This window comes from Halichoerus grypus, chromosome 8 (assembly GCF_964656455.1).
Source record: "Halichoerus grypus chromosome 8, mHalGry1.hap1.1, whole genome shotgun sequence".
NCBI lineage: Eukaryota > Metazoa > Chordata > Mammalia > Carnivora > Phocidae > Halichoerus > Halichoerus grypus.
In genome coordinates this window covers 68,907,085-68,920,848 of record NC_135719.1, presented here as the reverse complement: position 1 = coordinate 68,920,848, position 13,764 = coordinate 68,907,085, and the positions used below count along the sequence as shown (strand labels likewise).

Here is a 13,764-nt window from a genome sequence, read left to right as displayed (position 1 = left end):
AAGGCTTTAGGGACATAAAGAGGAGAAAGGAAATTCTTGCCCTCTGGGAAAAACTAGAAATACTGTAACTATACAGAACAAACACAGAACTGCCATGAACTGACCAGGAACAAAATAAAAAAAATATTAATTGACATTCATCGATATATTTCTTTCAAAGTAATTTCATGTCCTATTTATATAACTGGTCATCTCTCCCTTAGACTTCTGGCTTGTGAGGAGCTTTTTCCAGTTCTCAGCTATCACTCATTAAGTGCTCAGGTCCCCGTCAGCTCTAATGTTCTATAGCTCTACTTTGTACACTAGTTTGTTTTGTTTTTAAATATTGCTGACTGAACACAATATTTACCACACAGTGAAATATTTTCTTAGACGTGATCTGGAATGTCTAAAAGTAGAAAAAAGCAGTTTTCAGTAGACTATCCTGACACACACAATTATTCTGAGTGGTAAAACAGGCATCTTCTCAGTGAGCCACTCCAAGGGTAAGAGCTACACCCTGGCCCAGGTGTCATCAATATGTCATATTGTGAGAACAAGTCATTTTGCAGGGACTTGTTCCACCTGAGTTGATGACCCTCACTATCATCTCTCCCTATTGGGTCAACAGTAGAAGATGAAACTCTTACTGATATGTTATAGGTATAATTTAGAAAAGCACTGATAATAGCCCCCGGGGAAAAAAAGCCTTATAGCCCTGTAAAGCAGTTCTTGTAGTTCTGACACTGGGAACATACTGAAAAGGGAGTTTGAAAAAAAAGAAAGAAAAGAAAAGAAAGAAAGAAAGAAAAAAAAAAAGAAAAAAAGGAAGGAAGGAAGAAAGAAAGAAAGAAAAGGTAGTTTATAGCCTAAAATAGTTCATGTGAAAGGATTTATTATAAAAGTAATTAAAGTTCAAAAGTAAATAAAGTTCATAAAGTTCATAAATAATACTCTCACGTATACTTTTGCACTCAGTCGACTCCTGAATGTAGGATAATTTTTCTGGGAAGGAATTTCTTTCTTTCCATATCTCAAACTGCAGATTTGGATCAGAGAGCCCGTGAGGAGCACTAAAAGATTTTTCAGCTAGAAGTTCAATATACTTTACTGACTGATGCATTACAGTGGACACTAACATAGATGTGCTACACAGTAATCCAAATGTTCACTGAAAGAATTCCCTCTATTCCTGAGGAAAGGGAATGGCAAAAGAATCAATATTTGAATTCAGGAAGGTCAGTCTACTAGCCCCACATTTTTTCCCATTTTAATCAGTATTCTTCCAAATCCTTTTTTCCCTATGCCTAGCTAATACTCTGCTTCTTTCCAACTACGCCAATTCCTTGGCATTTCCTTCTCCACTCCTGAGGAAATAAAAGCACACCCCTACCTATGAACTGCTTCTATTCTTACTCTCTTCTAGTTTCCCCCTTCTCTCTGATACTACACACTTCAAGGGGCTCTCACATCTTCCCCACACGGGCTCGCTTCCACATGACTCAGGTTCCTCTCTGCATTTATTCCCCCATTTTTACTCCTTACATAATTACTATTTTCTTCCTTCTCCTATAACTCTGATCCAAATCTGGAGTTTGAGATATGGAAAGAAAGAAATTCCTTCCCAGAAAAATTATATTACATTCAGGAGTCGAATGAGTGCCTAAGTATATGTGAGAATATTATTAGCACATGGTCTGTGTTGGCTGTTTGCAGATAAGGTATAAATTACATTAGCAGATTAAGGGAAAAAAGTAAGGACATAAATAGAAGAATTGGAGAGATGTCAAGAAAAGTAGGAAGAATGGACGGACATCCTTTTCACACTCCCTTGCCCATACTCTAAGGCAAGGGCTGGCCAACTAGGGCTGTGGGCCAAATCTGACCTGCTCACCTGCTCACCTATTTTCGTAAACCAGGTGGTATGGCACGGAGTCCTGCTCCTTCATTTACACACTGTGTGAAGCTGCGGCTGCACTTCCGGGCAGTGGTAGTGGTGGCAGAGAGAGCACAGCCCGCAGCTACTTCTCTGGCCCTTACACACCAGGTTTGCTGAAGAATCAGCGTTTTGATTCAGAGGTCAGCAAATGCACTCACTTCTTAAATGGTAGGCCTGTGGGCCTAATACTTTTCAGGCAGATACAGTGACAGATGCTAAAACTTGTGGGCAAAATTATGATGAAAAACAAAGCTTATTTGAATTGTCTCAAAGTTATCTTCCCACAAAATACTTACTACTTAGAAAGGGAAAGATAGTCACTTCACAGTGGAGAAACTGACTAATATCACCCTAGCCAGATTAACAACATCAATACCATCTGTAATAGGACATACTGACATTATGTAGGACTCCTTATTTAATACCATAAATTTCCCTCTGATCTTAGCTTTAAATGTAAAAAAGAGTAGGTTGATAGGTTTCTAAGTTTCCAGAAGGAAGGGCCTTTGACATGTTTTTGTTGGAAATTTCTAGTTCTTATTGCAATGTGATCAGATAGTATAATACTTCTGCTTTATGGAACTACTTATACGCTTTCTTGGTGACCTAATAACTGATCAATTTTTATAAATGTTCCAGAGGCACTTGAGCAGAAGGCACAAGCTCTATCAGCAGGGTGTAGAGTTAAAGAAATATGCATAACACCCATCTTATTGGTCATATTTTTTGTCTATTTCTTATTCTTCGTTCACTTGATCTATCTTGTTCTGAGTTACATATTAAGATCTCCAATTACTTGTGTGTTTCTAGCTATGCCCCCCTGAAACTCCTGTAGTTGTTGCTTCCTAAAGGTGACTAATGGAATTCTTGGGACTAAATATTAATAAACATTTGTGAATTGCAGCATTTAGCATTAAAAAGTATCCTTCCATCTTCGTAACTTGTTTTATTTCGGCTTGAATTCTATTTGTCTGATATCAGGATCATTAATTCTCTTCTTACGGCTCCCATTTTTCCCGTATATTTGTTCATCCCTTACTGAAATATTTTTAGGTGTGTCTCTTGTATATAGCATATGTATTTAACTATATAAGCCAAACTGAAAATCTTTTTAATAGATGAGTTAAGCCCATGTATATTTATTGCTATGAATGTTTGGTCTCAACTCTGTCAGAGTATTTGATGATTATATGTATTTTGTTATATTTGCTATATTTCTTTCTCTACAAGATGGATCTTCTTCACACTCCCATTTCTAAACATTTTTTCTTTCTTTTTTTTGGTATTTTAGGTTTGCCTGTTTGTTCTAATGGTGTACTTTGGACATATACCTTTTAAAATGCTCTTAGTCCCGTTTTCTTACTTCACCTTGCCACTGAGTTTCTCAGCTTTAACTGGTATTGTCTTGTTTTCCTCCTTTAGGGACTTAAAAGAGTGCTACCCCTCCTCTCTCTACATTCCATTTACACTACTTTCTCTCTAGTCCTTTTAATTATTTTTTTGGGGGGAGGGGCAGAAGGAGAGAGAGAATCTTAAGCAGACTCCACACTAAGTGTGGATGTGGATGCGGGTCTCGATCTCACCACTCTGAGATCGTGACCTGAGCCGAAATCAAGAGTCGGACACTTATTGGCCTGAGCCACCCAGGTGCTCCTCTAGCCCTTTTAAATGATTTATTTTATTTTCATTCTCTTAGGGCTTTTATCCCCTCTGCCTTTATTCAATGACCTTTATTAAATCTTCATTTGAGCCTGCTCTCCTTTGTGCACTTTATAATTTTTTCACTTCTAAGACATCTTTTTCTTCCATTTTTTTCCCGACCTCAATCAACTCTCATTTCTTCCTCTCTCTCTTCTCCTTTTCCTTTTTCTCCCATCCCCCTCTACTTTGTGGTCGATTTCTTAGTTTTTAACTTTCTGATTCAAGGTAGTTATCCCTATCTTCAAATGCACAAGTATATTAACTTCTATTTGGGGTTTTATTTTACAGTTTTCTTCTCCTTCAGGGCTGCTTCTCTGAGAGGACATTTCCTTAGCATGAATTAGATTTTCTCTTCTGATTTTTTTCAATAACATTTTATGGATCTTTGAAATCTTTTTCTTGTTCATTTTTACGGTTTAGAGTATTTCATGAGATCTGTAGTTTAATTAGTGCCCTCTTCTGTCAATGTAGCAAAGTCCAAACAAGTTGGGGGATTTTTGTTTGTTTTTATGGTCAGAGAGACACAGTATCCTCTGATTTTATAGTTCTCCCTTTTGTAGGCAAATTTTATTTCCCCTTTTGCCCTTCTGTGATTACTGATGTATCGCCTTCAGCTTGAAATTCATCCTTTTTGCCAGTTCTGTGAAAGCAGACCTGAGCCCTTTCTGTATTTTCCTTTGCCAGCTAGCATTGGAGCTCTATCAGTAGAGGGCACTGGAGAGACACTGCAGTAGGACAGTGTTCTGCTCTGAGCTCCAGTGCGCAGCTTGGCCAGTTTGCCCAGCACAAGGAACCTGCCACATCCCAGCATCCTCAGCACCTGGCTCTCGCAGCACGAGGACAGCAGCAATCAACAGCTTCCCTGAGCAATCCCCGCTATTTAGAAGAAAGCAAATAGCTTTTTCTGCCACCCCAGGGAACAGATTTCCATTAAGTTCCAGAGGGCAGATTTTCAGCAAATTCTACCAGGCATCAGAGTGACTTCCCTGCCATCCAGTGAGCAATGGACATACGCTCTCCAACAAGGTCAGGACCTCAGCCCTGGGGTCGGGCTAGCAGAGCTCTTTCTTGGATGCTTAATCTCAGCCCCAGGAGTAGGAGCTATACTTTACATTTGCTATTCCTGTATTCTCTACTTCCTATTAGTCTAGCCCACATTACTCCAATTAGCTAATAATTCCTTGTATCATCTTCCCCTGTTCAAATTACTATGTAGTTTCTCTCTCCTGATCGGACCCAAACGCATATATGTTTTTTCCTTCACTGCTCAACTGATAAAAGGCATTTTCTCCTTTCTTGTCTTTTTCCTTCTTTCCTTCTTCCAGAAGCTATATGATTTGAATCATGCCTATTTTTACCTCTCTGTAGTTCATGATCTAATCTACCCAAACACTCTCTAATAATTACATTTGTAGGATGGGATTAGTTTTTCTGGTGTTGGCTTAAGATCAATCTTAAGTCCGATTTCTAATTCGCTTCCTCTGCATGGTTTTTATTGATCTGCCTTTCTAAAGCCTTGGGGCAGAGCTGAGTGAGGCAGGAGCATGAGAGAGTTGGTTTTGGTTCCTCTTTTTACTTATTTTGGAGTTTAGGCTAGGTATCCTTTGTCTTCAAATTATGTCGAGGACATGGTTTTTGTGTAGCTTTACTTTTCCTTTCTTGTTATTGTTTTATTTTAGGAGGAAACATTGGGAGATGGGTACTTAAACTGTCTTCACTGACTTCAGTTACCCTGAAGTCCTTATCACCTGGATTTCTACAAGTTTGAGACTTACCTACTTCTAACAAGAATCAAAGGAGGAGGAGGACAAAGGCACGAAAACAAGAATCAAAATTTCTAGACAGGATCCAGCTCTGTTACTAGTATTTACCAAAGTTAGATGATTCACTCAGCCAGTGTTAGGATTATCTCCTAATTTGTTTGTTTTTTTAAAAGATTTTATTTATTTATTTATTTTAGCGAGTACTTTAAACAAACCTATGTGACGATTCTAATATAGCTAGTCAGGGTCCCTCACTTAAGAACTCTGAGACTAGCTAATGAGGATATCATCCCCAGTTAAACGAGTCCATGTAAGGTTTTCTGATTCAATAAGCTCTAGTGATCCCAAATTTCAATATAAAATCAAAACAATGGATTAGTGATAAACTGCCCCAATTATATGATGATTTTTCCCTATTTACTTTTTTCTTCATTAACCAAACATTTTAAAGCAACCAGAGCAGGCAAAAATGGACCAGGAAAAAAAAAGGATGACCCCCCCAATTTATTTAATAACAAACAAAAGCAACTGTATTTAATACATGTATAGAAGAAAACAAACAAAAAAACACAAGATGATGGAAATACATGATAACCTGTTCCTAATACACTTTGTAAATTAAATCACTTTCTTAGAGGAACAAGCTACATGTGTTGTTCATACTAAAACATAGTAAAGTTGGCTCATTCTTTCCAGGGTCCCATATATTCTTTAGAAGTAAATGCAAACGGGGGACCTGGGTAGCTCAGTCGGTAAGCATCTGACTCTTGATTTCAGCTCAGGTCATGATCTCAGGGTCATGGGACAGAGCCCTGCTACGGGCTCCATGCTGGGTGGAGAGTCCACTTGGGATTCTGTCTATCCCTCTCCTTTTTCCCCTCCCCCCGGCTCGCTCTCTCAAGTAAATAAATAAATCTTAAAAAAAAAAAAAAAAGAAGCAAATGCAAACAACTCCTCCTCATTTCAAAGAAAACCCATTGCAAATATGACATCAACAGGTCATACAAGCTCAAAGTTCCCATTTCAAAGTATGATCTGTAAATACTTTCTAAGAAAAGTAAATCTGAACAAAGACATATATAAAAGCAATGTTAATGCAAGGAAATCCATAGGCTTTCTCCTATGTCTTAGCATTTTGTCATCTGAAGGATCCAGAGGAAATAAAAGATATCTCTGCGAATGTAGTGCATCTAAGAAAGCCACGGCTCAATGATCTGCGCAGGACGTACCCGATCGCCGCGGGGGTCAGGCGGGTGTGCAGCTGAGGGGTGGTGGAAGTAGTGGTGGTCGTCAGGGAGCCATCCGTTCCAGTCTTCTCCCAGTCAAAAGGATCACTCTCAACTACTCCAAAGGTCTTGATGCTGTTGTCAAACACGGATGTCAGAAGCTAGGCCATAAAGAAAAAAGCCAGAGTAAGCTAACGATAAACAATGTCATTTTATTCTTTAAGAGAAAGCCGCCAGACTCACAAATTAATTTTGTAGTAGGATTAAAAAAACAAAAAACAAAAAAACCAGATTGTGCAAATAGGGTTCTGAATAAGGACTATATGTGGATGACGATACTGAATAAATACTGATTTTTCTTAGTTGAGGGACCGGTTTGTAGTTATGTAGGAAATTGTCTTTGTTTTTATAAGATACATAATGAAGCATCTTCTCTAAAACCTACTTTCAGATGGTTTGGCAAAAGGAAATTTGTGTTGTATGTGAAAATATGTATTCAGTTTCAACCAACTATATGATCATTTTTTTGTGTGTGTCAAAAAGGAGTATTTTTATATGGTTCAGCTTAAATAAGTGAGCAGTGTTAACAGTTGTTATATCTAGGTTAAGGGGTATATAGAAGTTCATTGTGCTTTCTTACAATTTTGGGGAGTTTGAAAAATTCAACTGTATGTGGTGTGAGTGTATACACAAATTATCACAAAGAAATCTGCCTCTTTATTTGGTTTATATTAAATATTTCAATTTTTGGTCTTTATTTTATTTTTTTAAAGATTTTTTTAAAGTAATCTCTCCACCTAAAATGGGGCTTAAATTAACCCCCAGATCAAGAATTGCGTGCTCTATAGACTGAGCCAGCCAGGCACCCCTCATTTTTTTGCCTTTAAATTCCAAAACTCTGATGTGATCTAGATAATGATCTCACAAAGACTGCCCTTTACTGTTTCTGATTTTTAATTTTATGATTATGGCTTCATTCTCTCCTCACCGTTTCTCTTACCCTGTTAGTATCCAAGAATAAAGAATAATTTAGATTTCTGTCTGGAGCCATTGGGTAAATAAATGGTGATGTCATTTACTTAAATGGAAAGCAGAGAGTTTGAGGACTGGGATACTGGAAGTTTTAGGGAGTTTAGGGTGGAACAGGGTATACTACAAACTTGAAAGTCATCAGCATATAGATATGAATAGGTATTACTTAAAGCCTTAGGACCAGATATCATCTAAGCAGAGTAGGTAGCAAAGAGGTCCAAGGGCAAAGGCCTAAGGCACTCCAACCTTTAGTTAGAAAGAAGACTCACTAAAGGAAACCAAGAAGGAGTGGCCAGTGAGACAGAAAAACAAAGTGTGTGCTGTTTTAGATGCCTAACTGAAGAAAACATCTCAACAAGAAGATGGCCAAATGCTATCAATTGTAGATTTATAGTTATTTCTGATTATTTAATTGGTTTCTCTCTTTCACTCCGACTGTAAGCTCCAAGAGGCTGGCACACATCTGATCTTGTTCATCACAGTATCTAACACAGTATCTTATATATGAGCGCAGTGCTGTGATTTATAAGAAATAAGTCTGGTCAACTGCATGACCAAAATATATTTCTTACATATATTTGGTCTTTGTCCACAGTTCCTGACTCACAGCTCCCCAAACCTTTGAAATTTCCTGAGAAAAAAGAGCAATAGGAGCCTCTTTTGTTATAATATTTGATCTGTAGTCCTCAGTTCCTGAAACCACGTCAGAGCCATAAAGGTAAAATGGCTCTCTTGTTATTCCTAACAAGCCCCTTTCCACCACAACTGGGTTTTTGTTAATGAGGTGACTTTTGGAAAGCACCTATGGATAGGGGCTGGTCACCAGAGGAACCAACCCTATGATTAGAGAGTTGGAACTTTCAGTCCTATCCCATGGCCTCCAGGAAAGAGGAGAGGGGCTAGAAGTTGAAATCAATCACCAAAGGTGAATGATTTAATCAACCATGCCTATATAATGAAGTCTCCATAAAAACCCAAAAGGATGGGGTTTGGAGAGCTCCTGGATGGTAAATATAATGGAGGTGCTGAGAGAGTGGTGCCCTCAGAGAGGGCTTGGAGGCTCCACACCCTTTCCTCATACCTTGCCCTATGCATCTTTTCCATCTGGCTTTTTTGGAGTTATATCCTTTGTAATACATCACTAATCTAGTGAGAAAACTGTTTTCCCAAGTCCTGTGAGCCACTCTAACAAATTAATCAAAGGCAAGGAAGGGGTTGTGGGAACCTCTGAATTATAGTCATAGGTCAGTCAGAAGTACAGGTGACAACCAGGACTTGGGATTGACATCTGAAGTGGAGGCGGTCTTCTGGGATTGAGTTGTTAACCTGTGGAATTTGATGCCATCTATCTCTGGGTGGGTAGTGTCAAATGTAAGTTGAATTGCAGGATACCTGGCTGATGCCCAGAGCATTGCTAGGTGATGGTGGTGGGGAACCTATCTTAGAATTATGAGTGCAGCAGAAATCAGTTGCATTTCTATTCACCAACAACAAGACAGAAGAAAGAGAAATTAAGGAGTCGATCCCATTTACAATTGCACCCAAAACCATAAGATACCTAGGAATAAATCTAACCAAAGAGGCAAAGGATCTGTACTCAGAAAACTATAGAATACTCATGAAAGAAATGAGGAAGACACAAAATACCATCAACTTTTTTCAAAGAAATGGAACAAATAATCCTAAAATTTGTATGGAACCAGAAAAGACCCCGAATAGCCAGAGGAATGTTGAAAAAGAAAAGCAAACCTGGTGGCATCACAATTCCATACTTCAAGCTCTATTACAAAGCTGTCATCATCAAGACAGTATGGTACTGGCACAAAAACAGACACATAGATCAATGGAACAGAATAGAGAGCCCAGAAATGGACCCTCAACTCTATGGTCAACTAATCTTTGACAAAGCAGGAAAGAATGTCCAATGGAAAAAAGATAGTCTCTTCAACAAATGGTGTTGGGAAAATCGGACAGCCACATGCAGAAGAATGAAACTGGACCATTTCCTTATACCACACACAAAAATAGACTCAAAATGGATGAAAGACCTAAATGTGAGACAGGAATCCATCAAAATCCTTGAGGAGAACACAGGCAGCAACCTCTTCGACCTCAGCCGCAGCAACTTCTTCCTAGGAACATCGCCAAAGGCAAGGGAAGCAAGGGCAAAAATGAACTATTGGGACTTCATCAAGATAAAAAGCTTCTGCACAGCAAAGGAAACAGTCAACAAAACCAAAAGACAACCGACAGGATGGGAGAAGATATTTGCAAATGACATATCAGATAAAGGGCTAGTATCCAAAATCTGTAAAGAACTTAACAAACTCAACACCCAAAGAACAAATAATCCAAACATGAAACAGGCAGAAGACATGAACAGACATTTCTGCAAAGAAGACATCCAAATGGCCAACAGACACATGAAAAAGTGCTCAACATCACTCAGCATCAGGGAAATACAAATCAAAACCTCAATGAGATACCACCTCACACCAGTCAGAATGGTTAATGTCAGGAAACAACAGATGTTGGCAAGAATGCGGAGAAAGGGGAACCCTCCTACACTGTTGGTGGGAATGCAAGCTGATGCAGCCACTCTGGAAAACAGTATGGAGGTTCCTCAAAAACTTGAAAATAGCGCTACCCTACAACCCAGCAATTGCACTACTGGGTATTTACCCCAAAGATACAAATGTAGTGATCCAAAGAGGCACCTGCACCCCAATGTTTGCAGCAGCAATGTCCACAATAGCCAAACTATGGAAAGAGCCTAGATGTCCATCAACAGATGAATGGATAAAGATGTGGTATATATATACAATGGAATATGCAACCATCAAAAAATTGAAATCTTGTCATTTGCAACAACGTGGATGGAACTAGAGGGTATTATGCTGAGTGAAATAAGTCAATCAGAGAAAGACATGTATCATATGATCTCACTGATACGAGGAATTTGAGAAACAAGACAGAGGATCGTAGGGGAAGGGAGGGAAAAACGAAACAAGATGAAACCGGAGAGGGAGACAAACCATAAGAGACTCTTAATCTCAGGAAACAAACTGAGGGTTGCTGGAGTGGAGGGGGGTGGGAGGGATGGGGTGGCTGGGTGATGGACACTGGTGAGGGTATGTACTATGGTGAGCGCTGTGAATTGTGTAAGACTGATGAATCACAGACCTGTAACCCTGAAACAAATAATACAGTATATGTTAATAAAAAATTAAATTAAAAAAATAAAAGAATTATGCGTGCAGAACCTTTAGTGACTCTAAAAACATTTTCAGAACAAATATTTGTGATAATATTTATTGAAAGAGGGCACCTGGGTGGCTCAGATGGTTAAACGTCTGCCTTCGGCTCAGGTCATGATCCCAGGGTCCTGGGATCAAGCCCCACATTGGGCTCCTGGCTGAGCAAGGAGCCTGCTTCTCCCTCTCCCTCTGCCTCTCTCCCTGCTCATGCTTTCTCTCTCTCTCTCTATCTCTGTGTCTCAAGTGAATAAATAAAATCTTTAAAAATAAATAAATAAATAAATATATTTATTGAAACATTCCATATAAAAAAAATAATAAACGGAGAAAAGGAAACTAAAAAGATCAAAGGAATTGAAAAAGGCATGGTTATAAAACCGGGGAATTTTTGTTTTGGTCATTTTTTTGTTGACTTAAGTCAAAGTTAGAGGGCTTTAGAAAACACACAAGAAAGGAGGATGGATTGAGACCCAGCATATGGGAAGAGAAGTGGCAGACCTTGACCTTCTCTGCTGACTCCGGAAATGGAGGTTCCCACAGAGCGAGTTGCATGCCCCCTGAAAGAGGGAGCCCCTATGCATGAGGCAGCACCTGCCCTGCTGTGTGAGCCCTTACACCACTGCCACTAAGTGCGCTGCCCGCACTGGGCTGCCACGGGAATGGATCCTCAACAGTTTTTATGCCAGATGTCCTTTTATCATGAATTATTTTCTTACATTTATCACAGTATTTTTGTATGTCTTAGAAAATGTAGCATATGCCACTGGGCCTCAGATAAAAAAGTGTGTTACTAAGATGGTGATACCAGAGACCAGCAGCAGGAGGTAGAAGGATGGAAGGCACAGAACAAAAGAAATAGAGAGATCTCCTCTGGCCCTCTAATTTATGTGAGGTTCCCCCTTGTTACTCTCTAGCTCAACCTCTGATTTTTTTGTTTCCCTAACAACCCAGCTATGCCTTCTGAGAAAATTAACTCCAATGTCATCAGAGTCAGGGTAATCCTACAACAGCTAAGTCCCCCGAAGCAAGAGGCAAACCTGCTGCATTTTGATGTAACCTCTGCTTAAACAGTCCCACTCCTAAACCTGGAAAGTCGATGTAACAAGATTATAAGAAGCTTGGTCAGCTTTGGATTTCTGCTCTATCATAACCTCTGATTTTAGCGATGTTGTGGCACACTGTATGAACTGGCTGATAGACACATTTTAGTTTCAGGCTCCCCAACATTGTGGGTATTTATGGGTTTTATTAGTCTTCTCAACTTGCTAAACAATGCTTAACATAACTGGGACACTCTAGTAAATATACTTTTATGTTCTTACGTCAGGATCACATGATTCTATTAATCACTGACAAAGATTTCTAGTAACTCTTCATGTAACTTTAATTCTTTTACTGCATTTTCATGAACCAGTCATGGTAATATTTATTTCACAATGGCTGTCGTGTTTGTGGCCACCTCTCCAAAGGTAAGATGGTGAAAAATGGCAAGTATTTGGACTTTTTTGAATGAGTCAGAAATTGGGTTCAGACACCACTTCCAGCACCACGAGTTTTCCCAGGCAACAGGTCTAAACTACATCTCCATAAAATGGGAATAATAACACTACTCAGGTATTACTGTGACACTGCTGGGTGTCATTATTGTGACAATTAATGTGCAAAGGCACCAAGGGTTCTTCTTTATCCAATCTGATGCTATCTTAGTTTCCCATTAACTAGTAACTGTGTCACCTACCAGTGGAGTCTTGTGGTGGAATTCAAGGGTAAGATCTTCCTACACACTCCTCAGAGACATGTTCCTTTCTCAAAACACTTTAAAAAGGAGTGTTTAAATTATAAGGTGGCCACAACAGAATTGAATGTTTTTATTTTTATTTTTTTTAAAAGATTTTTTATTGATATATTTGAGAGAGAGAGAGACAGCGAGAGAGGGAACACAAGCAGGGGGAGTGGGAGAGGGAGAAGCAGGCTTCCCGCTGAGCAGGGAGCCCGATGCGGGGCTCGACCCCAGGACCCTGGGATCATGACCTGAGCCGAAGGCAGACGCTTAACCGACTGAGCCACCCAGGCGCCCCAGAATTGAATGTTTTTAATCACTATCTACACATTTCTGAAAATGTTGGCCCAGCATTTTTTTTTTTACTTTTAATCTGAAATAATTAAAGATTCACAGAAAATTACAAAAATAGTAAGAGAAATCCTCTTCACCCAGTGTGCTCCAATAGTAACGTCTTAAACAGCTAGAGTAGAGTACCAAAACCAGGAAAGTGACATGGGTACTATCAGTCCACAGAGCTTATCAAATTTCACCAGTTTTACATGCCCTCATGTGTGTGTTTCCGTGTGCGTGTATATAAATCTACACAATTTTATTAACCTGAGAAGATTCATGGCCTGGCAACTTTTTGTCTCCTATAGTTGTTATACTCTTTCAGAATCTAATCATAAAAACAATATTCATAATAAGATCTCTGTTTCAATCTTGGTTATAATTCTGATAGCTTCACCTAGTTTAGTTTAACAGAGAGAAAACAGTATTTATGCACTCACAAGTTGATTTTTCTTAGATTTCCTTAGTAGGAGACTGTTAGGCAAACTAAGATTCAGTTCCATTTTCCTAACATTTGTTGAAAATTTAGGTGCCAGGCACAGTGTGAGGATAGTGTGGGATAAAAAAAGAAGACATGGTTGTACTTCCAGAACTTAAAAGCCAGCTGGGAAGACACACTTGTACATAAATACTAAGTACTGATAAACTTGGATGTAATTTCCCAAAACACCGTTAACACTTTTCAAAAGCAAGTGTCAACCATTATTCTAATTGAGACATGCATAAAAGATTCCTGGTAAAGAGCAAAACAGCT

The 13,764-nt window shown here is 39.0% G+C and overlaps 1 protein-coding gene across 3 annotated transcripts in view; it reads right to left on the bottom strand.

Annotated features, from left to right (window-relative positions):
- The window catches only part of TTBK2 (tau tubulin kinase 2), a 147,766-nt gene that overhangs the window by 30,791 nt on the left and 103,211 nt on the right, over nt 1-13,764 (bottom strand). For all 3 annotated transcript variants that reach the window (XM_036084591.2, XM_078079475.1, XM_036084592.2), the window contains one exon: nt 6,612-6,769. In XM_036084591.2, the coding sequence (XP_035940484.1) occupies nt 6,612-6,769 (158 nt within the window). The remainder of the gene's footprint in view (nt 1-6,611; nt 6,770-13,764) is intronic.